Genomic DNA, 26,163 nt, shown 5'->3' on the forward strand with positions numbered 1-26,163 from the left:
TCCTAACTATTCAACTAGAGCATTTCAGACCAGCACGTGTAGGGTGAAGGCAGGGTGAGTCGCTCAGGGCAGGGGTAGAGAAAGAATTCTCAACACAAAGATTAGGCCATGAAGAAGTAAAAAGTTTGTTTTACTTTCTCTGGGGGGTGGGGGGAAAGGAGGGAGAGGGCACGGCTCACAGAAGGAAGAAGGGAAGTGCCTGCTGGTGAGCAGAAGGGGCTCACAGTTTTTATGGGGACAAAGAGAAAGAAAAAAGATAGTGATCATTGTCAGCTGTAATAGAAGCTGCCATTTGTCACTGCATATAATTTTTTTCCCTTTCTTTTTCTTCTGGACACAGTCTTATCAGCAGTCTGGCTGACCTGGCCCAGCAGACGTATGGGGAAAGGATGTACACTTTCTTTCTGTCTGCTCAACTCTTTTCAAATGCTGTGAAAACATCTCCACAGGAGGTTAGTTGACCTTAAAAGATGGGTGATTAATCTCAAAAACAGTGGGTTATGGTTAAGGTCCCCTGTGGTCAATCTTGGAGATGGCGAGTTAGATAGTTATTTTTCCCTATGAGACAGTTCACTAGCAAAGCCATGCTTTTAGCACGGCTCCCTTGTGTGGTCATGGCCATCTCTACAACTGTCATTTCCACAGTCCTTCTTTTCCTCATCAGTGTCACAATCACAATCGGGGCAGAAAGAAATAAACATGGGCAAGCAACTCACGTGGGCGTCTTGCTGTACCAGGAAGTAGGTCCTTGTTCACTTGCTCTTTCACAAGGACCTTGATGAACTGTTAAGCAAATGAGACAATGAGGAGGGCAGGGTCCTAAGACTGGACAATGCTGTTGGTGGTCGGTCACTAACCATTACCAACCGCTAGGGTGGTTCTAGGTGTTTCCTGATGTTTGGTGAATCACAGTAGAAAAGAGCTACTTTCAGATGTACTTACCTACAATGATGTTGCCGTCATTTCATGTGCCCCTGAATTCCATCTTGTACCTTGTTCCCAGCACTCAGAGTTCTTGCCACAAACACCCGAAACTGAAAAATGGTTCTATATTTTATGGTTTTGTTATTGTTTAAATTATGCCACACGAGGGCTTATCTGTTAAATAACTTCAGAGGAAAAACAAATTGTGTCCTATTCTTCAGAGAAGAGGCAGGTAGTATTTGCTAAATCAACCAGGAGACGCACTGTAACTAAAATTGTTTGGGCTATTAATGCAAAATGAATGAAAATACCTAGTGACTGAAAAACTTCACCCACAGCAATAAGCAGGAAAGGAAGAAAATGAAAATAAATAATAGCGACTTTTCAATTACACCCAAATTAAGAGGAATGATGGCAGTTTTTCTAAACAATAGCTTCTGCAGTGGCATCAGCACACGTGGCTCTACCTGCCAGGGCTTTGCTTCTCTCTTTAACCCCACAGCTTCAGGTGATTTTGCGCAGGTTTGGAGGGTGGGCAGTGAGGGAGGAGGAGTGATCCCTGGCTGATGAGTGTTGGAGACTGGTCTCTCCTCATCCACGAGCGCCACAGCCATAGCAACGAACTGCCCATGGAGCCAGCATGCTAGTGGGGGAGGCCAGCAAAGCCTGACGGATGAGATGTATGATGTGTTTAGATCTGGGTGAGTGCTGTGTGTGGGGGAGAGAGAGGTTGGGACGGGTTGACTGGGCAGGACCCACCAGGAGCTCCCTGCAGAGGAAGAGACGGGAGAAAATGGTGACTCAGCCATAGTGACTGAACAGGATGCTTGTGAAATCATGAAACGCCTTTGTGAAAAGTGGTCCTGAAAATAAAGCCAGGTGTAATGGAGAGAAGTATTTCAGAACTGAGGGATTCTGAGATGCCACGGATGGGTCCCTTGGGAGTGTCAAGGGCTTGCTGGGGTTCCAGTCGATCCTGTTTTGAGTGGGGCAACTCCTCGGGGAGTTATCAGTGCTGGAGACATCAGCCTCTTGATTAGTTTGGCCTGAGGGAGGATCGGGGTGAATTTCACAGAGACAGGTTGCGGAAGAATGAGCAGGAGCTTGTCAGGTTTCCAGCCTTGGCCAAGGCTGCTGCGGCTGCAGGAGGGCCGGGCAGCGCGGACCGCAGCGTGGGGCCTGGCTGCTCACCAGCTCACCCCACCCCCTTTGCTCCACGCTGTCTTGGCTTCAGAACTGAAAGTCCCTGGTGCCAGGAACCCTCTCAGTCATGGGCAAGCGGGAAGGCCGGTCACCCTGCTGCAGGCTGAGCAAGAGGAGCTGGTGAGAAACTTACAAATGTCGAGTTCATGCCAGGGCTAGAAGCAGAACCTCATTTTCCCAGAAATTCAGTTCAAATGATTTTCTCCCATCCCACCTCTTCCAAACTTATGTGGCAAAATTCCTCTGAAAGAAGCAGTCGAATGTCTTTATTATGTTTCATTATCATCTTAGTTGAGTGCAGGTAATTACAATAAAGAACAGAATTATTGATTGGCATATCTTTAATACTTAGCTGCATGCAAGATGGACACCTTAAACTGTCATGAGAAACCAAACGTTTTTATTTTCATTATAAAGTGATATTTTCACATTGCCAAGAGACGAGTAAAAATTCTCATATAATTTTATCACCATGGCAAGCTGCATTTTAATGTGTGTCTTGTCTTAGTCTGTTGAGGGGGCTATAACAAAAGACCATAAACTGGGCCACTTATAAGCAACGAAAACGTACTTCTCACAGTTCTGGAGGCTGGGAAGTCCAAGGTCAAGGTGCTGGAAGATTCCACGTCTGGTGAGGGCCCCACTTCCTGGTGCACTGACTGCAGTGTGCTCCTTGTGTCCTCACAGGGTAGAAGGAGCCGGGCAGCTCTTTGGCACCTCTTTATAATATATGGCGCAAATCCCATTCCTGCGGGCTCCAGCCCCATGACCCACTCACCTCCCGAGGCCCAGTCTCCTAATGCTATCACCTTAGGGGTGAGGATTTCAACATAAGAATTTTGGGGGACACAAACATTCAGAACATAGCAGAACATCAATCACTTTTTCTTAGAGTTTTTTTTTTTTTTAACATGATTGTAATTATAGTGTACATAGAAATTTGGCAGATTCCTTTTCACTTTGCATTATATTGTAAACATTTGTATGTGTTGCACAATGGTTTCCATACCCAGACTTTTAAATGACTACATCAGAAATGTACTTTTGAATGAGATCTAAAAAATTTAAAAGAAATACTCAACTAATTAACATACGGGAGCTGTAATGAAGCCCTGAAAAATTGTCATTTTAGAAATCTGTTGACATGCTAAGATGCTCATCATATATTTTTAAGTAGAAATAGTAAGATGCAAAATTATTTCTAGGTGGTAATTTTTATTTTTTCTTTTTTGCCTTTTTTACTTTCTATAATAAGCATGTAATAATATGATAGTAATTTTGTAATAAAAAGAAAAATATAAGGAAAATTGTATAGGGAAAAAGACCAAGTGGAGATTTCATGCTAAATAATAGCTCTCAAAAAGGCCGTCAAAGTCATTCTTTAAAATTAAGAATCCAAGAATTGTGGGTAAAACAAACTGAAGGATGGAGACACATGAGAACTTCACTCCGCATGTGCCGTGGGAGTTTTCTGGAACACCTGGGGTGCCGCTGAGGTGGCCCGAGGCACTGAGGGGTGGAGCAGGGTTTCAGGGCGGACTCCTTGGACCAACTCTCTCAGGGACGCTTTGAGATAAGGTTATGCTGATCTGAGAGCAAGAGCTTCCAGCATGTGCCAGACTTGCTTTTGCAATGGGAATTGAGTCACCTGGCCAGGTGATACTAGTCAGTAACACCATGCGGCTAAGTCACTCAGCTCTGAGTCTAGGATCAAAAACCAAGCATTTCACTATAGTTTGATTTTCCACGTAGAATTGCTCAGAATTCAAAAATGCAATCCCACTGTTATGGAGCCGTGCCAGACATGGTGCTAGGTGTCCAGTGCTGAGTACATAGCTCTCTTCTCCTCATCTGTCCATAAAAGGACAGAGATGGTAAGTGTTTAAAGTATTGCACATTCAGTGCTATGATTTGGGAAGTAAATGCACACCAGGAGCGTTAATGATTTAACCAAGAGTTGATTAAACCTACAGGTTGGTCCGTCAAAGGGAGGAGGAGAGGATTGTAAAGAAATAATTCCAGGCAGATGGAAAAGCATTCATGAAGATCAGGAATGTAACAGAGGGAATGGCCTGAAAAAATGGCAAAAATACTTTTTGTCTCTTTAAAACAGGCTCCACTCCTTTTTGAGAATGAAAACCTGTATCTCTGCCTCAGGCCAGTGGTCAGGAGGGGCAGGTCCTGGGTGGAGGTCAGGGGATTGTCTTCAGGGAGACCGGGCTGATCAGAACCATCAACTGTAGTTGAACAACAATTGCCTGAAGCTGAGAACCCTCCCTTTAAAAGCTCCGTATTTTTGCTTATTATTAAGACAATAGCATTTTTCATAGAGTAGTCTCCATTCTCCTTCTTTGCCAGCAAAGTAATAAACTTCTCTTTCCTTCTTCTCAAACTACTTGTTCTCCTTCTGATGTGGCCTCAAGGACAAATCTGGAGCTTTTGGTAATAGGAGGAAAGCTTCTCATTGTAAATATAAATTGTTTAGGTATCTTTAGGTAAACATTGTAAGGTATCTTTATACCTGATTCTCTTATGCGTTTGGTTAGCGTGAGTCAGTCTTGGGTCCAATCACATCTTGATACTGTGACAAAACTGACTTTTTTAGCCTATGCAGCTGAGGATGAGATCAGGGAACCTGGTGGGTCCCTCAAGCCAGTGCCATTCATCTGTGTGGTCAAGCCAATCTCTCCAGGTAATAATTCCTGGTTTCTTTTTGCATGGTTATTCACACTGCAGCAACAGGGCTTCAGTATTTGGTATTGAGCAGCTTACTCACAGTGGGTTAAAGATAAGCTCAATGTTATTTTGAAATAGGATTTTCTCCCCAAAATGAACATCAGTATTCTCCATGCTATCAGAAGCTGGCGGGTGACGGGACGCATACACCCAAACTGCGATCCTTGGCTTTCTCCCATAGTCTGCTGTTGCTTTTCACATAAGCATTTCACATTTGTGCTCATTCATTTCCACTCACAATGTTAACTTTTTAATTCAAACCCTGGACATCATCCGCATATGGGGCACACACAGCTAGCAACTTCCTTTCTAGAAAACTTCTGGGACTGTCCAGGAGATAATCTAACACATGTAAATCCAACACAAGTCCTGCCTCTAACATGAAATCACTAAATCTACTAATGTGCACGCAGACGTTCCTGGCACTTGCAAATACTCTGCGTTAGTTTTATGTTTTTCATTACTGTGTTCTGCGGTCCCCACTGACTTGTTCGTTTGTTAACATTAGTGAAGGATGACGGAGTGCTTCCTATGTGCTGGGCAGAGTTCTAAGTGCTTTACGTGAATTCACTCCATCCTCACAACAACCATAGGCGGTGATGCTGTTACTGTCCCCAAAGTTGACACACAGGTGAGTGGTGGAGTCGGGGCTCCCACCCCGGCCCCCAGAGCTCACCCACTTTCTCTGCAGCCCCTGCTTGGCCAACACCAGGGCCGTCATTCCCACAACCTCTGTGACTCTTCAGAGCATTTTCCGTGGCGTTTGGCTGTGAGGGGACCCTCCGTGCGTGTTGCTTGTCTAATACGTGGACAGCAGCTATCCAGGAATGTTCCATTCCAGATCACTCAAACACAGGCTCGTTGTGACACGAACAATGCGTGACCGTTAAAGCAGTTCTTAAAAGTGCAGTGTCAACACACTGCAGCGAGGGCAACGCAAAGTCACTGAGATTTTCTAAAGCGACACGAGAGAGAACCCATATGAAATGACTTTCCTAACCCAAACTTCTCTTTTAGAAAAATTTGCTAGGAAGGCAAGAAAGTAGCCGTTAGATATTTGAATGAGAGTTTGCTTTTTGGGGCCCTTTCAAATTTTGATAGCACTTAAAGAACCACTCTAATTTTAAAAAGAGAAATAGCTACGGTTAGCCCAGAGCTCAGGACAGTGATAAAAATGGCCATTTCGCTGCCAGGCAATTGTCTCAGGCCACGAGTGGGGCCCACGGAGGAGCAGCCTTTGTTTCTTTCCCTCATCTTCCTCATTGATATTGAAAATATATCTTCAAAGGCAGACTCAAAAGCTCTTTTGATGCCTTTATTGACAATTTGAGTACAACCTTAGACATAATAGTCAGATATTTCTTAACACATGTCAGAGGAAAATAAAGATTCTTCTACAAAGGATTTACTTTTATTCTTTTGCTGTATTCATATTTTGTTACACCGTTCACGCTCAAACAAGAGTTTGTGATTCATATTCATGCAGAGTGGCTGTTTTTCTTTAACTTATTTTAAGAATCACTGTTCTGAGAAAAAGAAAGAAAGAAAGAAAGGAAGGAAGGAAGAAAGAAAGACCGAGCACCCCCAAGAAAGGAAAAGAGACCACGCTGGACAGCTAAACAGCTGCCAAAACTCAGGGGAGCAAACCTCGTTCAGGCCTCGCAAACCCAGCACACCGTGCACATTTGGAAGAGGAAATAATGAAAACATCATTAAAAATAAGCTATGGGTGATAAAAAAGGGCTGCATGCTCCACAGGACATCAGGAGCCATGTGATTGTCACATTGGGTCAGTGTGAGGAGACGCAATTGACGGGGATTGTTGGTGACGCAGTGTCAGGCCCTGATTGGGGTCCAGACTGAGTGTGGACAGGAGCCATTGGGATTGGTGGGCTCACGCCCGGTGACTGTCCTTTTCCTCACACTACACAGACATCCCGTCATTTTCATGGGCTCTTGGGGCCCCGAGACACAGGTCTGGCAGTGCGGGGCTGTGCTGAGCCTGGGGAGCTGTGGGCGCTGCTGTGGCTGCCCAGGGCCGTGCCTCTGAGGGAAAGGGCTGTCCCCGGTGGCTGGAAGAAATGGACCGTCTGAAGCAGTAAGGTGAAGATGGACAGATGTCTTTGGGATGTGACCTGGAAAATTTCTGAGTCCATCCCCTCTGTTCCTGCCAGCAAGGACTTCAGGTGCTGCACCTGAAAAGAGAAGCCCGGCTACCGACTTCATCATTTCCGGAGACTCTAAACCCAAAAGGGACTCCGTGTGCTGGGGTGACTCATGATGCCCTCAGTCATGCTCACAATCTCCCTGAGAGGTCCACAGCTCATGAGAACAGAAGACAGTGGTTGTGCGTTCTCAACTATCTGCACACGATGCGGGGGTGGGGAAAAATGTGGTTTGCCACATCTAGTGTTAATCTTTTTGATGAGTTGTGAATATCTCAGGAAAAAAGTTGAAAGTCTGATCACTCACATTCAGTCCATGTTAACATGAGGAATATTCCAGTTGGTTTGCTGTTCGAAGAAAAGAACCCTCCTGGGAGGAGCCCACAGGTGCGCAAGGCTCTTGGGCCACACAGGCCGGGCCCAGAGCAGCTGCGCAGAGGGCGCGTGGCCTGCTCACGGAGGGAGTCAGGCATGTTTGCATCTGACAGTCTTGAAAACACTCCTCTTTCAAGCTTCTGATTTAATAATGTGCACTTTTCTTAAGATGGAATATCATTACGAAATCTTTTCTAAATATGTCTCCTTTATAGGCCCTTTATCCATTAAATTTATGCTAGAGTCAAATCTGCTAGCTGCAAAATGAATACTTAAAATCAAATTATAGATTTTGTAATATTTTCAGAAAAACAATTTCTTCTTAAAGTTGCAAATAATTAGACGGAATGAAAGTGCATTAAGTTTTGATTTCTTCCCTGTAATTCAAACATTCAACATTCAAATTAACTTTCATAATTTCTCACTTAGTTGACAAACTGATTTATGCATAGTTGATATTTCACCAATGTAATTTATAAAGATAGAATTCTTGAGGATAAACAAATATTGTTGACTACTGCCTGGGGCTCTTTGGGAACAGATGCTCTCCGAAAACTTAAATAAGAACATTGCTCTTAAAGTCACGAATATGGTTTTGAGAACGCACTGCCGAATCTGAGAGAGAGCCCCCGACAATAGTCCCCTGAAACTATTTCCCACCTCGCTGATGGCTTCTTCACAGTATTTACTGAAGGCAAAATGCAGGAAGTCAAACCTGAGAAATCTCTCTCCATGCACTGACCCAGCGAGAATGACAGTGACTCGAGTCACAGGCATGACGCCTTGACCTGTGCTCTGCTGTTAGCTCCTGACCCCTGAAAACACCTCTTGCTGGTGTCACAGCTGGCTCTGCTGTTTGTCATGGACACAGTGAAAAGGATACAGGAGCTTCTGTTAATTTGCTTTTGTGGTTTTGGAAAGGAAATCTGAAGTGTGTGCGCATGTGCGTGTTTGGGAAGGAAGTAGCAAACGAAGGTAGGACGCTGTGCGTGTTTCCGTGTGGGGCGGTGCGGCCGGCGTCCAGCTACACGTCGAACCAGTGGTCCCCCATGCAGGTGCGGTTCCACTCGCAGCCGCAGTTCCAGCACCACTCGAGCCGGCACTGGGACTGAGGGCACTTCATGTGCATGCATCCTCCTGCGGGGAAAAGGACACAGGTCCCACACCTGGAAAACACGCATTCCCGCACCAACACACTGCTCTAGAAGTCACTTTCTAAATGAATGATCACGAGCAATACAAAGGCAGAGACAATCTGATCTGCAGAAAAAGATCAGAAAGCACAGTAAGGCAGCTCTCATGTTAGGACAGTCACTAAAAAAAAGGACAAGATTGAGGCACGCCACCTTCATCCACAACAAAATTTATTTATTCAATTCATTCATTTAGAGATAAGGCCTCACTCTGTCACCCAGGCTGGAGTGCAGTGATGTCATCACAGCTCACTGCAGCCTCCAACTCCAGGGCTCGAGTGATCCTCCTGCCTCAGCCTCCCGAGTAGGTGGGATTGTAGACATGAGCCACTGCGCCAAACTTACTTATAAATCTGAGTTTATTCTCCTGAAATGGGATTTAGAGATAAATGCTTCATGTTTCACAAATAGGGGTCAGTTCCTCATTTATAAATACATATATTAAGTAATATAATTTAATAATATAACCTAATAATTTAACATAGTATATGATAATTTAAATATATTATGATTTTTTATCAATTCTATAGTGCTATTTGGCTTGGCAAAACTCATAAAAAAGGAATTGGGAGAGCATAGTACTTTCAATAGGAATATGATCCTTGATGCTATCCAAAATTTTATTTAAGATGAGAAGGACAGAAGGATAGAAAGGAATAATGTTAGGTGCTCTACATATATTATATCATTTACTCTTCAGAAACACCTTGAGATCATAGTATTACTCCGTTGTAGAATTTCCTCAAGGTGAAGCACTTTTAAACGGTGAAGGCTGAGATTCAGCCAAGATCTCTGTGATTCCAATGTTCTTCCTTACACAGAGCAGGGTCTCTGCAGCACAAGATGAAAAGCCCCTTGTTTTGGGGATTATTTTGGAATTATTCACCTTCCCCTAAGCATTAAATATGGTCCCTGTTTGCCTCTGGGGCTAGACGCGAGGTGTGCCGGGAGGAGGAGGAAGTTACTCGCGAAGCATTGTGCAGAGAACGGTCTCCGACCAAGTTTCCGAGGTAATCCAGGCACGAGCAGTTTCTTTGCTTGAATCCTGTGCGGCACCGAATGGGCTCCATTGTTCAATTTTATCATTTATCTTGCTAATTTGTTTTTTCTTGCCAAATTTTCCAAGTAATTGTCTCAGTACTGTCTCCCTTTTATTATTAGAAGCCTGGCATGAGAACTTCCACTAATTTAAAATACTTACGGATAGGTAGCTATAGGTATTTGTTTTAGGGTAATTTATATACATGTAAAATCTGCCCCTTCCTTTTGTTTTTACTTCTTTTTGGTTTGTTTTAAAGATCATAAAAAATTACAGATGTGCAGAAAGTAAAGGAGAAAACTTACAACACTTTTATCTTAATACTTTCCATTTAGGATTGTGTCCTTTTCAACACATATGTGATGGGTGTACACTTATATGTTGTACATAATATGACAAAATAGTGTGATACTATAAAATCACTTAAGTTTCTCTAAAATATCATGCAGAATTATTGAGCAATAAATTAAAACTCAATGAACTTTTAAAGTAATTCTAAAGGAAGGGGTGAGAATGTTTTCATATTGTGACATCATGATACATGTGTGCATGGGTTTTCACCCGTGGTTCCTGGTTCATAACTCCCTTAGCCCTTGTTACAGTCTGTTGCTATAATGTTGGGGTGCTTTAGGCCTCAGAAAACAGAATCTCTCTCTCTCTGACCTTCCCCTGCCCTCCTTTCACCAGCCTAAGGCAGGACTCTAACTTTCCCCTGCCCTTCTGCTGTGGGTCATAAGACCCCCATTCCAGAGGGTCCTGCCCACCCCGCAGGCAGGGAAGAGGAATCTGTACAGACAGGCCCTGCGGGTCCCCACTCAATCCGCTGGTGGTAGGCCACACCCCTTCCGTGCAGGCGCATTTCCACGTGGCTGTCCACGCTTCAGTCATGCCTGTCCAACGAAGGCTCCATAACAGGCCCAAGAGGACAGGGCTTGGGCAGCTTCCAGATGGCCGGACACATGCAGGGGCCTGGAGGGCGGTGTGTCTGGGGAGGGCAGGGAAGCTCATTGTCCCTCCCCGAGACCTCGCCCTGTACATCTCTTCATCTGCACCCTTTCTAATAAACTGGTAAATGTAAGCATTTCCCTGAGTTCTGTGAGCTGCTCTGGCAAATTAATCGAATCCAGAGAGGGGATCGTGGGAGCCCCAGCCTGAAGCCAGTCGGGCAGAAGTCCTGGAGGCCTGGACTTGCCAGCTGCTGTCTGGGAAGGACGAGGAGGCAGCCTGGGGACCCAGCCCTCAGTCTGTGGGATCTGATGCTCTCTCCCGATAGACGGTGTCAGAACTGAATTGGGGACACCAGCTGGTGTCCACCGCAGAACTGATTGATTGCTTGGTGTGTGGGGAGAGACCTCCACACATTTGGTCACAGAAGTCGTCTGTGTTAACTGTTGCTGAATGAGAGACTAGAAAAAGCATGTTGAGCATTGTTTTTTCTACACTTAGACCCATTATACCAAAATTCTGATGGATCTGGGATGCTGGCATTGTAAGTCATATTTTATTATGGAAACTAGCATCACAGTGGCATGGTAGAATAAGAAGAAAGGAAGTGGGAAGAGAAGGTATAAACATAAAGTTACTAACATTCTTTCCTGGTGCTTAACAGGCACGAGGCTATTGCTAGATCCCATAACGTGGAGGAACAGCTAGGACAATAACTCTAAAAACTTTGCCAGCTTAGAGGTAAATGCAAACAAGAAGCTGCTGGAAACTTCCCACGAATTTGTGGATACGGGCATGAAGGGAATGTAGCTTCCCTTAGACTGGATTCTGTCCTCAGACTGACACTCAACCCATGAAACAGAGAAGCAGAAAGCAAAGTGTCCAGGCCCACTGACCCACATCTTATCTTCCAAACTGGCACAACCCAAGGCTGGGCTAACCAGGAGGCCCGGGCGGTGCAGCTCCTACAGACCTCTGGGCCAGTCCCCCACCCTTCCTGCCTTCGGGGCCTGCTGGGAGGGGCATCTACGGAGCTTCCTCGCCCTCCCGTGGTCGTGGGCAGAGACTTGCCTGGCTTTTATTGATCCTTTGTCTCTGGTTATACATCTCCATGTTTATTACAAAAAAGCATAAAAAGAAAGTAAAGCCACCCTTGATTCTGTTACGCCTAGAACTACCCACTGTGGCACACAGCTACTGTTTCCAGTCTTCTTTTCATTCTTTCTATATTTCCCCACATGTACAAATTTATGCTTCAACAACTGACGTCACGTGCTGCTTGTTTGTGGAATTCCGACTTCCCAGTGAGGACAGATCGCAGGCTGCCCCTGCTTTCACCGTGTCTTCAATGACATGAAACACGCACACCCCTGGCTGGTGAGCTGGCACGTCCGACACGTGACCTCCTTTAATCCTCACGTCAACCTGCAAGGAAGCGCTGCTGCGAACCTGTTCCACGAAGGGGAAACTGGTGCTCAGAAGGCCACACAGCAGGTGGCAGGGCCCAGGTTTGAACGCAGGCGGGGCAACAGCAGAGTCTGTGCTCTCAGCCCCCACGATGCAGCCACGCGGGCTGCTCGGTGCTTTCCCGTGGCTGCGTCAGTATAAACCAGTCTCTCTCATACTGTGGTCACTGGACAGTTAGATGATTTTGAGTTTTCCCTAATATAAATAATGCTGCAATTAGCACCTTTTTTCCCTAAAATGTGTGTGTGTGTGTGGGGGGGTGCGTGGGTGTATGAGCATATTGTATATTTCATATTACTTATTTAGGGTAGATTTCCAGAAGTACAATTATTGGGTCAAATAATATAAAAACCTTAAAGTCTTTATATATATTGCCAAAGTAGTTTCCAGAAAAGTTATGCTAACTTACGATGCCCTCACCAACTTTGACGATTATCATTAAAAACAATACAAGCAAAAAATTAAAAACCTTTGACTATAAAATGTGTTGGGGAGGATCCCTTCCTTCTCCATGTTGTGGAATAACTCCTGCAGGATATGCACCAGTTCCTCTTCACAGGTCTGGTAGAATTCAGGTGTGAAACCATCTGGTCAGGGACTTTTTTTTTAAGGAAGGTTTTTTTTATTACTGCCTCAATTTTGGGCTGATATCCACAGACCAATATCCCTTATGAATACAGATGCAAAAATTCTCAATAAAATCCTAGCAAACTGAATTCAGCTGCTCATCAAAAAAATAATCCATCATGACCAAGTGGGCTTCATCCCACAGATGCAGGGATGGTTCAACATACACAAGTCTATAAATGTGATTCACCACATAAATAGAAGTAAAAATAAAGACCATATGATCCTCTCAATAGACGCAGAAAAACTATTTGACAAAATTCAGCACCCTTTTATGATAATAAGAACACTTAGCAAAATAGGCTTACCTCAAAATGATAAAGCCATATATGATAAACCTACAGCAACATCATACTGAATGGGGAAAAACTGAAAGCATTCCCGCTTAGAAATGGAGCCAGACAAGGTTGCCCTCTATCACCACTTTTATTCAACATCGTACAGGAAGTCCCAGCCAGAACAATCAGATAAGACAAGGAAATCAAGGGCATCCAAATGAGGGAAGAAGAGGTCAAACTATCACTCTTTGCTGACAATATGATCTTACATCCAGAAAACCCCAAAGATTTGCCAAGAGACTACTGGAATTGATAAATAAGTTTAGTCTCAGGTTACAAAATCAATGTACACAAATCAGTAGAATTCCTATACACCAACAACAGTCAAACTGAGAACCAAATCAAAGACTCAATAACTTTCACAAAAGCAACAAAGAAAATAAAATACCTAACAGTATATTTAACTAAGGAGGTGAAAGACCTCTACAGGAAGAACTATGGAACACTGTGAAAGGAAACAGCAGAGGATGTAAACAGATGGAAAACGATATCATGCTCATGGATTGGCAGAATCAATACTGTTAAAACATCTATATTACCCAAAGTGACCTACAGATTTAATGCAATCTCTCTTAAAATACCAATATCATTTTTCACAGATCTAGAAAAAATAATTCTGTGCTTCATATGGAACCAGAGAAGAACCTGTATAGCAAAAGCAATCCTAGGCAAAAAGAACAAAATGGGACGTATCAATTTACCAGACTTCAAGCTATACTACAAGGCTATAGTAACCAAGACAGCATGGGACTGGCATAAGAACAGAGATATAGACCAATAGAACAGAACCAAGAACCCAGATATAAAACCATCCTCATATAGCCATCTCTTCTTGGACAAAGCAGACAAAAACGTACACTGGAGAAAAGAATCCTTGTTCAAATAAATGGTGCTGGGAAAATTGGATAGCCACATGTGGAAGACTAAAACAGGATCCACACCTCTCACCACCCACAAAAATCAACACGCAATGGATAACAGACTTAAACCTAAGGGATGAAACCACAAGAATTATAGAAGAAAATGTTGGAAAAATTCTTATAAGACATTGGCTTAGGCAAAGAATTTATGAAGAAGACCCCAAAGGCAATCATAGCATCAACAAAAATAAATAAAAAAATGGGACCTGATCAAATTTAAAAGCTTCTGCACAGCCAAAGAAACTATCACTAGAGCAAATAGACAACCTACAGAATAGGAGAAAATATTTGCATGCTACACATCTGATAAAGGGCTGATAACTAGAATCTATACAGAACTCAGGAATATCAGCAAGAAAAAAATCCAAAGAACCCCATTAAAAAGTGGGCAAAGAACATGAACAGAAACTTTTCAAAAGAATACAGACTAATGTCCAACAAACATATGATAAAATGCTCAATGTCTCTATTCATCAGGGAAATGCAAATCAAAACCACAATGAGATATCCCTTAACTCCAGTGAGAATGGCTTTTATCAAAAAGTCCCAAAACAATAAATGTTGGTGTGGATGCAAAGAGATAGGAACACTCATATACTGCTGGTGGTACTGCAAACTAGTGCAACCTCTGTGGAAAGTAATATGGAGATACCTTAGAGAGCTGCAAGTAGAACTACCATTTGATCCAGCAATCCCATTACTGGGCATCTACCCAAAGGAAAAAAAGACATCCTATAAAAAAGACATCTGCACTCAAATGTTTATAGCAGCACAATTCACAATTGCAAAGATGTGGAAACAACCCAAGTGCCCATCGATACATGAATGGATTAATAAAATGTGGTACATGTGCACCATGGAGTTCTACTCAGCCACAAGAAACAATGGTGATCTAGCACATCTTGTACTATCCTGGATAGAGTTGGAGCCCATTCTTCTAAGTGAAGTATCACAAGAATGGAACAACAAGCACCACATGGACTCACCATCAAATTGGTACTAACTGAGCAACACTAATGGGCACACATAGAAGTAACATTCATAGGGTATCCGGCAGGTAGGAGGGGGGGAAGAGGGGATGGGCAAAACCAAAACAAGAACCTTTGATTATAGCAAATGGTCTCTTACTACGTGATCTGTGCCGGCCCTGTGCACCAGTCACCATCACACACCTCCCCTGCGAGGGCCGCTCCATCTTCCTTCCCTTTCACTCGCCAGTTTGACCAGCACAGTCAGCCAGTGGTGGCCAAGGCTAGAGAGGCCTTTTCTTTGACCCCAATGATGCCCCCTGCTCTTCACGGCTGCGTGCCGACACTGCACATTCTAGGAGCATTGCAGCAGCAAAGGGGTGATAATGATTCACTGGGCACATTCTTTTTCTTCCCACTGATTCAGAGCTGGAGACTTGGATGGAGCTAAGCCTGTGCCCACTGCTCTGGGGAGTGTTGGGGTCCTCTTGTTTGTATCAGTGATGACTTTCTAAAGGACACACTGCAAAGACTTGCGTGCTGCTCATGGCCTGGCCAGGCTTCACTCCACAACAAGCCTCTCCTGGCGGCCACCAGCCAGGTGTGGTGGGTGCTCAGTGGGGAGAAGCTGGGGAGGCCGCACCTGGCGCTTCATTCCACGGTTCATCTCGGTAATGCTGCTGACTCTGCGACACACGTGTGCAATGTTTCACGTGCAGAAAGAGCTCTGCCAGCACTGGCTGTGATGGCTTTACACTGGCTGGCACGTCCAGGATGGACGGCAGGCAGGTCCCCCATTGGTCACTGTGAGGAACCAGGGCCGGACCATAGGAATACTTTAAATGTGGACACATAGACTGGAGCCTAACTTGCAGTCACGCTGCAGAGCTGGGGAGACGGCAGACGACATGGTCATCTGGTGGTGCAGCCGTCAGGGCACGGGAAGGTCACGGGAAGAAGAAAAAACCACAGCCACCACCAATCAGCCACTTACGCTCAACCACCTCCAATATCTTGATCTGAGTTTCTGTGTTTATTTCCTTCCCGTCCACATAAATGTTGTCTGCCTGACACAGCCATGGAACTCGCTAAATATGTTTGTGTAACATGAAAAATAACGGTGTCGTGTATCAAGGGCTTACCCTACCCACCAGGCACGCTACAGATGTTATCTTGTTTAATCTCAGAATCCCCCACTGCTACCACTACGCACCTCACACTCTCCCAGGAGAGCCCCTGACGCCCTCGTGCTCTGCACAGCCCAGACTCACCATTTTTTTCAACTGGAACGTGGCAGCGAGGACAGGGCTTGGTGGTTTTCTTGATAGTTTCCTTGGAGGCCTCTTCCCAGCGAGCTTGCTCTGCGGCTCTTTCATCAACTCTGTAGGCCTGGGTAATACAGACAAAAGGAGTTTAAATTCAGATCTTTATTACTGGGATTGAAGTTTAGGTTCCTTGAAACACTGGTACAGGAAATTCTTAAAGACGGAAGGAAGTGCCTTTGGGCAAGAAGCCCAAACATCAGGTCCCTTGACAAGTGCTGGACAGCCACTGCACAGCTCGGAGCACAGTGCTCCTAGCATGTGGCACACGCTCACCAGCCGGGACAGGACAGCTCAGTGTCTAGCGTGAAGTCTGCTATTTTCGTGGTTTTGCATAATTGTAATAAGTAACATCTATCAGGGGCTTCATATGCAGGCAAGGTGGTCCATGCTTATATGCACTTCTCATTAGACACGTCCTCAGGTGTGGAGTGAGAATACTAGTTTTTATTTTGCATTGAGGACTAGACAAGTGAAACAATGGCCCAAAGCTGGTAGGTAAGAGGGTTGGTGTGACTCCAGAATCTTTGCTTTTAAACTGTCCTCTACATCTTATCTTCCCTTCTTGCACCTGGAAGATGGGGAACTCCAAATGTCGTCACAGAAGGGACAGGAGCAGGAGCAAGGAAACGAAGTTGATGTGACAGAAGGCACCCTACGGAGTCTCTGCACGCAGCCGTGTGGACTCCTACTCAGGCCCTGGAGCTTCTGGCCCGGTGGGGCGGCGCGTGCACTCCTGGAGGCTTTCGTACACGCTGGCAAATTAAAAGCATTTTCAGCCTGTGAATAAACCATTTATTCTAACAAAGGACACTACCTCAGTCCAAGACAAATATTCAGAGCTCAACTTTAAGAAACCTCATGCCTATCAATAGCACATTATCGGAGAGTAATTACAAACTGGAAAGTTGCAAATTTATATTACGATGCTTCGTTCTTTCAGGGAAGAAAGAAAAAAATGATGGCAAAGGAAGAGAAATAATTGTGTCTCAAAACACCAATTTTCTCTCACTTCTTTTCTGACCCCAGAGCACCCAGAGCAGAGTGAGTGAGACTCGCAGACGCACCTGCTCCCGCACAGGGCCATGCACCTACCGTCTGCAGCGGCAGGGCCGTCACGCCAGCGCACGGCAAACTCGCCGCCTGGGAGGGCTAAGCAAGGCTCCCTGTGTAACCACCGCACACCAGGGTGGGGCAGGTACCGGATCAGCCAGTTAGCGCGGGGCAGTGGGGGCAGCTCAGAGGGTTTGAACCCTGGGATCAGAGCGGGAAAAGGAAGAAGCCAGAGCAGCAGTTCCCAATGTTTTCACCTGCAAGGACATGCTCCCTTCTCATCTCCTTTGCAGACTCTGCAGAGGGCTGAATGTTATATCCTTCCCCAGATTCCGATGCTGAAATCCTCACCCCCAATGTGACAGTATCAGGACATGGGGCCTTTGGGAGGTGACTAGGCCATGAGGCATTAGTGTCCTTATCAGAGTGACCCCAGAGCACTCTCTGGCCCCTTCCTTATGTGAGGACACGATGAGAAGTCGGCAGTCTACGACCCAGACGAGAGCCCTCGCCGGAACCAGCCCTGCTGGCACCCTGATCTCAGACCTTCAGCCTCCAGAACTGCCGGAAATAAACCTTTGTTGTTTATAAAGCCTCAGTCTCTGGAAGTTGGTTACAGCAGCCCCAACTGACTAAGACAGACTCCACGTTTTGAGACTTTTGTTTATGAAACACAACACGTTCTCCTTATTTTAAATGAATGCTGTTCTGTGGAAGGGCTGTATATACAAAGCAGGCCCCAAATGCCAGAGAGACCCCGGAAGGAGGCAGACGAATCCAGTTTGTCGGTACAGGGGGATTCATTAGAGGAACTTACAGACAGGAGCATGGTCCTGGGCGGCCGCAGGACAGGCAGACGTCCAGACTCAGGGCTTCTATCATATGTTGGGGTAAAAGTCTACATGCTCTGGAACGAATGAGCAGGTGGCTGAGACAATGCTGCGAGTGTCACAGCCTAGGATTTCTGCACCGGTGTCAAGGGCTGTCTGGGAGGACAGGTGACACCTACAGTGGGTAGGTGTTCCTGCATGAAGAGTCATACATCAGCTGGACATTTGGGGGCATCCCCAGGCTTGGGAATCACATGGTAGTCAGAAATCACATGGTAGATTAGCATCTAAAATAGTCACTTTTGTCCCTACAGATGTACAGTTTCTTCAGTATTGCCAATACTGAAAGCTTTATCACTGGCTCTAGGGGCCAGAGAGGATCTGGAGCCTTAGGCTGGCACTGCCTGGGCTGGGCATGAATTAGTGCACACCGTGGGCAGCAGTGTGGGGTTGACAGGGACCTCAGCACCCACTCCACAGAGCACCTGAAGCAGCCAAGGTGCTCACCGGAGCATATATGGGACAAGGACACCAAGGACACACCCTCGTGGAGATGCCCACATTTAAAGGCCAGAGACAAGAAGAGAAAATACCCCAAACCTTAGAAACAAAACAAATGGTGACAGTGTAAAATGCTTTTTAGTACCGAGCCAGATGAGTTTCTTTTAAGCGGGTAGGACGGCCAGCTCTCGCTCGGGGAGGGGGTGGGGGCAGGAGTTCACTCCCACCTGCACCTGATGAGGGCAGGGTGGCTCGCAGCCTGGAAGAGTTAGGGGTCGGCTTGTAGAACACGGATAAGCTGTGACTTTTTTGTCTGGTAGAGAATATGCGCCCATAGGTTATGGTTTTATTTCCCCATAGGATATGAACCAGTCCTGCATACAGCTTAGAAATCACATTTCGGCATTCCTTTCCCATGAATACCCGGCATCCTGTTCCTCAAACGCCCACGGAACCAGCTCTCTTGTCCTTTTGCTGGTTTTCCTGTTAATTCCATGACTAAGATGCCAGCACAGGCAAACACGTGTGTAGAACTCACGCTGCGACAGCTGCAGGTGTCGGAGGGAGAGGCAGCCGGCTGGTCTGGGACCCAGGTGCCCTTAGGAAGGGTGCTGTGTGGCAGAGGCTTTACCTCCATCATGCAGTTTACCAACTGCAGCATCCCTGAAAGGCAGGTCTTGCTAGCCACCGTTTTGGCTGGAGAAATCAGGGCCTCCGGAAACGGAACGCTTTGCCCAGCTGAGGTCACAGGGCCTGTGAGCGGCACATTCAGGATCTAAGCCCCGAGCTGACCGAGTGTGTACCCCTGCTCCTGCAACTGCAGTGTGTTTCTTTCATTATAATGCACCAGGCTCCAAAGAGAACGAAGGGGCTGAATGCTAAAATGATGCCATGGAGAATTGGAGGTCCCTGGTGACTTCCACGAGAATTTTAAAAATATTTTATATATTTTTTTAGAGATGGGGTCTCACTCTGTCCCCCAGGCTGGAGTGCACTGTGGCTGTCATAGCTCACTGCACCCTTGAACTCCTGGGCTCAAGCGATCCTCCTGCCTCAGCCTCCCTACCAGCTGGGATTACAGGTGTGCCACCATACTTGGCTGGAGGGAGCAGTTTTAAAACAATTTTTGGCAAAAGGGTAAAGGCAGAATCTTCCCCGCTTCCTCCTCCCACAGTCCAAAGGCCCATCTCTCCTGCATCCTTCGACACCATCAGACGACTCCACTCCTGGCTGCGCCTGCTCTTCTCCTGCCACCCAGCGGGCTCTCCTTCCACCTGACCTGCCGAATCTGTTCTCAAGAAGGACACGAGGAGGCTCTGATTGCAAAGCCAACACTTTTCCCTGTCATGATCAGCACCAACTGCCCGGCTGCCCCTGACACTTGCAGGCTACCTTTTTCATGGCAGCACAGTCACCCAGCAGGCCCTCAGGAGTCTCCTGCCCCCTCCCTGGCATGGAAGTTATTCTTGTCACTTCCTACCGTCACTGGGTGGATCCACGGGGAGGAAAGGGCGTCACGGCCTAGTCACTGCTGCTGGCCTGGCTGACCTTGGAGATCAGGAGAAACAGCTCTCGAACTGCCAGTGGAGACTATTTCAGACCTTTGATGGCCACTTCCTGGGGGGATTGTCTACCGACATGAGCACATCTTTGCTTTGCATCCCTCAGGAATGTCTTAATGCTGATGTTCAAATCCTTCCAGAATGATCTCAAGCAGTGGCTGGGTGCCCACCGGTTCAGGATCACCTAAGGGATCTTTAAGTGATGCAGATTCCTGTGCTCACACCGTGGAGATTTGGATGCAGTAGGTCTGGGGTGGGCTCCGGAAACTAGAATTCTTAAAAATGTCCCAGGGCTTGTGAGGTGCAGGAGGTTGGGGAACCCGTCACCCGCTGGATGGCAAATCCCACCTTGGACCCGAAGAAGAAATTGGTTAGTTGGATAAACACACCCTCCGTTAGGGCCTTAGTCATCGAGCTACAAAGCTATGGCTTGTGGTGCCGGGAGGGGAAGGTTTGTGTGACTCAGCATTGTCGCCCTGCCATGCACTGCAGTGTGCTCACAGAGCCCAGCGCAACAATCAGGTTAATGTTACGGAACTCCGTCCTGCTTACTGCTCACCTCTCACAGGAAGGAACAGCGTGTGTGTGTGTGTGTGTGTGTGTGAGAGCACATGCGAGATGGGGGTGGAGGTGGAATAGGACAAGTCTCTCTTCTTATGTATTTCATGGCTGAAAACAGCAACTGTCTGTACTATATATATATATATATATATATATGTGTACACACACACACACACACACACACAAAGTCAAAATTGCCTCAGCAAGCCAAGTATGGCCTAATAGCCAATCTGTGGCTTAAGACGGAGTAATTGTTTTTATTGAACATGGTGATGATTTTAAGTGAACGATTAGAGGTGCCTGTACTCTGAGGAGTGGCTAAGAGCAGGGGCTTTGCAGTTACCAGGCCTGGGTTTAAATTTCGCTGCATATGACCTAAACTCCCCCTCGTCTGTCAAAGTGTGATAAATATAGCACACACCTCGCAAGGGTTGTTGTGAGTCAATGACTCAAAGAGCTTAGCGCAGAGCCTGGTGCACCCTGAACGCAGACTGTGCTTTCTATTGTCACAGTCACTGCTGTTTTGCTGTCACCACCATCATCATCTATGGTGCATAGGGCTGGGAATATGAGACGGTGGGAGTTTGTACCGATGGAAAAGGCTGCCAAAGGCCTGGATTGGCCTTAACTCTCTTTTAAAAATACAGGTAAACTAAAGTGTCCTCTGAGAGGTTTCATAGCAAAAGCCACACTGGCGCCTGGGAGACATGTTAACATATAGGTAAGCCAGAACAACTCGAGGGACTGCTTTAGGAAACATCTGTGACACTTGTTTAGCCAATAATCAGACAAGCATATTCTAATCCTAAAAGTCAATTTAAATCTATGTTCCAAAAAGCATCATCAGAATGTCATTCATTAATCACTGAAAACACAGTTGGCTTAATTCAAACATGAATATTTTCAGATGAATGGCAGCTTTTAAATTTCACCTTTCTCATCAAAACTGAATGCTCAGTTCACACCCTGTTGTCACACAATTACTGGAACCTTCCACCTCTGCAGCGAGCAGCCTTCCCGACCTGTAGTCGGGTGAACGGTGGGGCCCGCGAGCAGCCCGCCCCCTACTGGTGAGCATGAAAACTGCATCACCTTTCAGGGACCATAGTGTTCCTCCTTGGCAAAGGGCATTTACAAAAATCGCTTTGTCGTTTTCATGTAGGGGTGAGGGAGAACTTGCCCTTTGCCCCAGAAAATCCACTGAAAGATCAACTAACAATTAAGGCAGATTAATAACAGGTTTATTTACCGTGTGCATGGGGAGAAGCGCAGAGTTGATTCCCCAATATCCCAATGGAATCCAGATATTTTTGTACACACCGTTTAGAGGGGAGAGGGGAAGACGAGGAGTGCAGGTAATTCTGTTTAGGGGCAAGGGAGGATGAATGGATGGGGGAAGCAGATTGACTTGTAAATGATTCTCTCAGCAAATTAAATTAACCTGAGAGACAGGTATTATATGTAAATGATTTGGGCCAGATCTGGTTGCATTCTTGATTTTCCTTCCTGCAATATATTGAGATCACAGGGAGAGGAAGGAAAGTCAGTTGCCCCCTTTGATCTTATGCAGATAGAGGGAAAGCCCCCTCCAATGCATTTTTGATCTTGAAGGGCCTGTAATTCAAAATACTCTTCGTACAAAGTAGTCTTATTTTGGGGTGAAATTTCCTGAGCTCCTTCACTCACAACATTGTTTTATTATTAGCCCTTTTGGGGAAATATATATATATACACACACACACACACACACACTTATTTTACTGTATCATTTTTTGAGAAAGAAATCATCAAAGTGCTGGGACTTTTAATGGGGGGGTGTCTGGCCAAGGGCTCAGTGGACTCCACAAGGCTACACTCTCTCCACTGAGTCCCAGATGTCCGAGCCATGCTTTAGAATGCAATTTAGAAGGGTATTTTGGATGATGATCATAACAGTGGTGATTTCTGCTGGTAGTGTACCAAGCAACTGGATTAGATCTTACACAGTCCTGCCCCCTGGGGTCTTAACTGCTCCATAAAGGGGAAGTGAAGTAAATAATGTCTATCAACCTATTTTGAGATTGATGGGAGAAATGCAACAACATAAATATTAAGTAACAAGATTATTAATAGGTACCCTTTATTGGGAATTTTAAAAGTGCTTTGTGTTCAACTATTGTCCTAAGTTGACAAATGGGGAAAATCTACACTCGAGCAAAAAAGATGGGCTAGTTTGTATTTTTGATAACAGAGATCTCTAGTTCATGGCCTGCGGAGGTCAGCAATGACTAAAATTATGAACATAGCAGGATTTTTTGAATGTGGAAGCATCACTGATAGGATGCAAGAGTGAGTTAAAGTGGAGAACAAGCTCGTGCTTTGTGTAAAGTGTTGCTGCTCTGGTACAAAGCAGACTATTATTTTGCTAGATTGAATACAGAAATTTCTTCATTCGATAGGCCTTTGTTGGGTGACTAAGATGTGCCAGGCACTGTCCTAGACACTAGAGATACACTAGCAAACACAAGAGATGACAAACAAACAAACAATGCCTGCCTTGTGGTGCTTCCGTGCTCCCAGAAGGTGGCTCTCAAACCAGCATCCCCTTGTTAAAATTTACATTGCTGCAGATCCTCCCCCACTCGGTTTCTGAATCAGGTCTGGGGTGGGGCCCAAGTATTTGCGATTTAACAAGTTCCCAGGTGATACTGATGCCACTGGCCTTGGACCCTTTGAGAACCACTGCTAGCAAAATGTCTGCATATGCTGCAGTCAGCAAAGACAGAGGGATTTTAGGGGGAGGAGGGGAGGGGGGGTTCTAGCAAAAGTTGTGTCCAGTGTGTGTGTCTGGTCTCCCAGCCTGACGTGGTCCCCGGGGATGCGGATGGATGGGCAAGAGCTGCCTTGGTGTTGGGCTCTGAGCCAGGCATCGTGCATGTGTTATTTCATTCAGTCCTGCCGATTTTACAGTATCCTATCACAGATGAGAGAATGTGGCTTTGAGAGAGCATGAAAATTCACTTAATGATTAGCACAGCCAGGGCATCCGCCAGGGGTCTTCAGAGAAACACAATCAATAGGGTATACGTATCTTCACATATATACAATATATGGATTTATTCTAAGGAACTGGCTCATGGGATGGTGAGGACGGACAAGTCCAAAATCTGTGGCCAGGGGAGGTGGACACTCAGGCAGGGTTCCTACGTGGTAGTTGTTAGGCAGAATCCTTCACCTTAGGGAAACCTCGGTCTTTGCTCTTCAGGACTTCAGCGGACTGGGTGAGGCCCAGCCCCACTCTGAGAGGCCTCTCCTTTACTTCAGTCAACTACTGTAGATGTCAATCACATCTGCAAAGTGTCTTCACAGCCACACCCGGACGAGTGTCTGATCTGGGCAACGTGGCCTAGTCACACTGACACGCAGAATTAACCATCACAGCCAGTCATGGGGGAGTCCCGTTTTCAAGGCCACTCACATCTTGTGACTTCACATCCATTCTGCCTTGCTTGGGTTCCTCGCAGCATGAGGCAGGGAACAGCCGGTTCTTGCTGAATTAAATGCAAGCCCAGAGAGCAACCACTGGTTCGAATGTGCCACACTCTGCGTTTGCTCTGACAACTGCTCATGCGACAGGAAGTCACTGAGGAGGGTAGATGAGCCATTCTCCTCTTGGAGCCTGTTCTGTCGGCAAGCCCTCCTGTGGAGCGACAATGTTTTGTCCACCCCACCCCCACCTCCATTTTTAACCTATCAATGAACGACGGATTGATGGGAGCCAGCGTTCACCTCTTAGTTTTTCAAATCTGAGCACCTCTCAGAAATGCTGCTCCTGGGGACACAGTTCTGCGATCCCTTCGCCCCTTCTGTTGGCGGCACTGCTGCGTGGAGGTGGCTGGGGAGCCTTGGAAAGCGGAGTTCGTTCTTTTTTCCCCAGGTCATCTCATTTTTGTTTCTTGCAAGACACGGTATCTCCCTTAGGAGCTGGCGCCATCTGGCGCACGAGAGAGGCGCTGCCGCCGCCGCCCTCGCCCCGCGCCGGTGCGGGAGAGCAGAGCCAGGGCCTGTTTCCCGGTGGAGAACGAACAAGTCCCGCGGTGCGCCGCGTGCAGTGTGCGGGGTGTGTGTTGTGTATGTGTGTGATGTGTGTGTGATGTATGTGGTGTGTGTTACGTATGTGTGTGTATGGTGTGTATGTGATGTGTGTGTTATGTATGTGTGTGATGTGTGTGTGATGTATGTGGTGTGTGTTACGTATGTGTGTGTGTGGTGTGTATGTGATGTGTGTGTGATGTATGTGGTGTGTGGTGTATGTTACATATGTGTGTGTATGGTGTGGATGTGTACGGTATGTGTGTGCTGTGTGTGGTATGTGTGTGATGTATATGTGTGATGTATGTGTGGTCTATGGTGTGTGTGACGTGTGTTACATACATGTGTGTGGTGTGTATGTGTGATGAGTTTCTACAAAAATATTTTCCACATTACGGAGTTGTTCAAACAGCTTGTTTATGAAGTCGAGTCTACAGGGCATAGACTTGAAAATTCAAGTGAGGAATTTACATTTAGACTTTTTTTAGCAGTTCTACCAGGATCCTAAAACCCCTCTGGAATCCTGAAGCCCCAAGTCGGGCTACTCAGGATGGGGACTCTGGGCAGGCGTGGGTGGAGGGCTGCGCTCGGGGTGGGGCCCCTGGCAGGCTGTGGCCCTCAGTGGGGACACCAGGGCGGGAGGGACCCCTGAGGTGCCAAGGCACCTGCAGAGGGAGGAAGCCCTGCGAGAGAGAGGCTGATGCCCAGTGAGGCTGGTTCTCCTGTGTGGCCGTCCCAGGAGAGAAGAAGATTCCTGAAGTACCTGCATCTGCGTGGTAAGGATCTGCCCAAGTGGGTACGCATGACGGGTCAGTGTGTGCGTGTGTGTGCACACGTGTGCAAGTGTGCCTTCGTGTGTCTTCCAGTCTTATCTTTCATTTCCTCTCTCTATAGTGCCTGACATCGAGCATTCAGCTTTAAAGAACCCAAACCCAAGTCTCACCATGTGTGTAGCTTGCAACTAATAAGCTGCTCCACACACGCTGTCATTGCGTTATTCACACTGAGCCCCATGGGCCAGGTGAGGAAAAAGGCGGTAAGCAATTGAGTGAAGTGCCTGGAAGGAGGAGATCAAGCTGTTCCTTTGACTGTCAGCCCACGGCCATTTCTGCTCCGCAGAGCAAACCTGGGCGCAGAGGCTCAGCGCTCTGGACGCGCCGCGCAGGGGCTGGGCTGTCCTCACCAGCGCGCCCGAGATCGACGCACTCGCCCTAACGCAGACCTGTCACAGCCACCCGTCCTGTCTGCACAGCCACGTAGACCGTGTGCCGAGAGTCAAGGATTCAAGAGGAGTGGCATCAATAAAGCTGTTTTACTTCAACCAGAAAGCCATTCAGGAAACACACTGGGCATCTCGATCCCA

At 46.4% G+C, this 26,163-nt stretch overlaps 1 protein-coding gene across 1 annotated transcript in view; it reads right to left on the bottom strand.

Annotated features, from left to right (window-relative positions):
* Positions 1-7,721: 7,721 nt before the first annotated feature.
* Positions 7,722-26,163, bottom strand: part of PRKN (parkin RBR E3 ubiquitin protein ligase) — a 1,165,698-nt gene continuing 1,147,256 nt past the window's right edge. Inside the window, exons 11-12 of the mRNA XM_069487460.1 lie at positions 16,172-16,289; positions 7,722-8,540 (exon numbers count right to left, since the gene is read on the bottom strand). Coding sequence (XP_069343561.1) covers positions 8,428-8,540; positions 16,172-16,289 — 231 coding nt within the window. The 3' untranslated portion in view covers positions 7,722-8,427. The remainder of the gene's footprint in view (positions 8,541-16,171; positions 16,290-26,163) is intronic.

This window comes from Eulemur rufifrons, chromosome 15 (genome assembly GCF_041146395.1).
Source record: "Eulemur rufifrons isolate Redbay chromosome 15, OSU_ERuf_1, whole genome shotgun sequence".
In the NCBI taxonomy this organism is placed as follows: domain Eukaryota; kingdom Metazoa; phylum Chordata; class Mammalia; order Primates; family Lemuridae; genus Eulemur; species Eulemur rufifrons.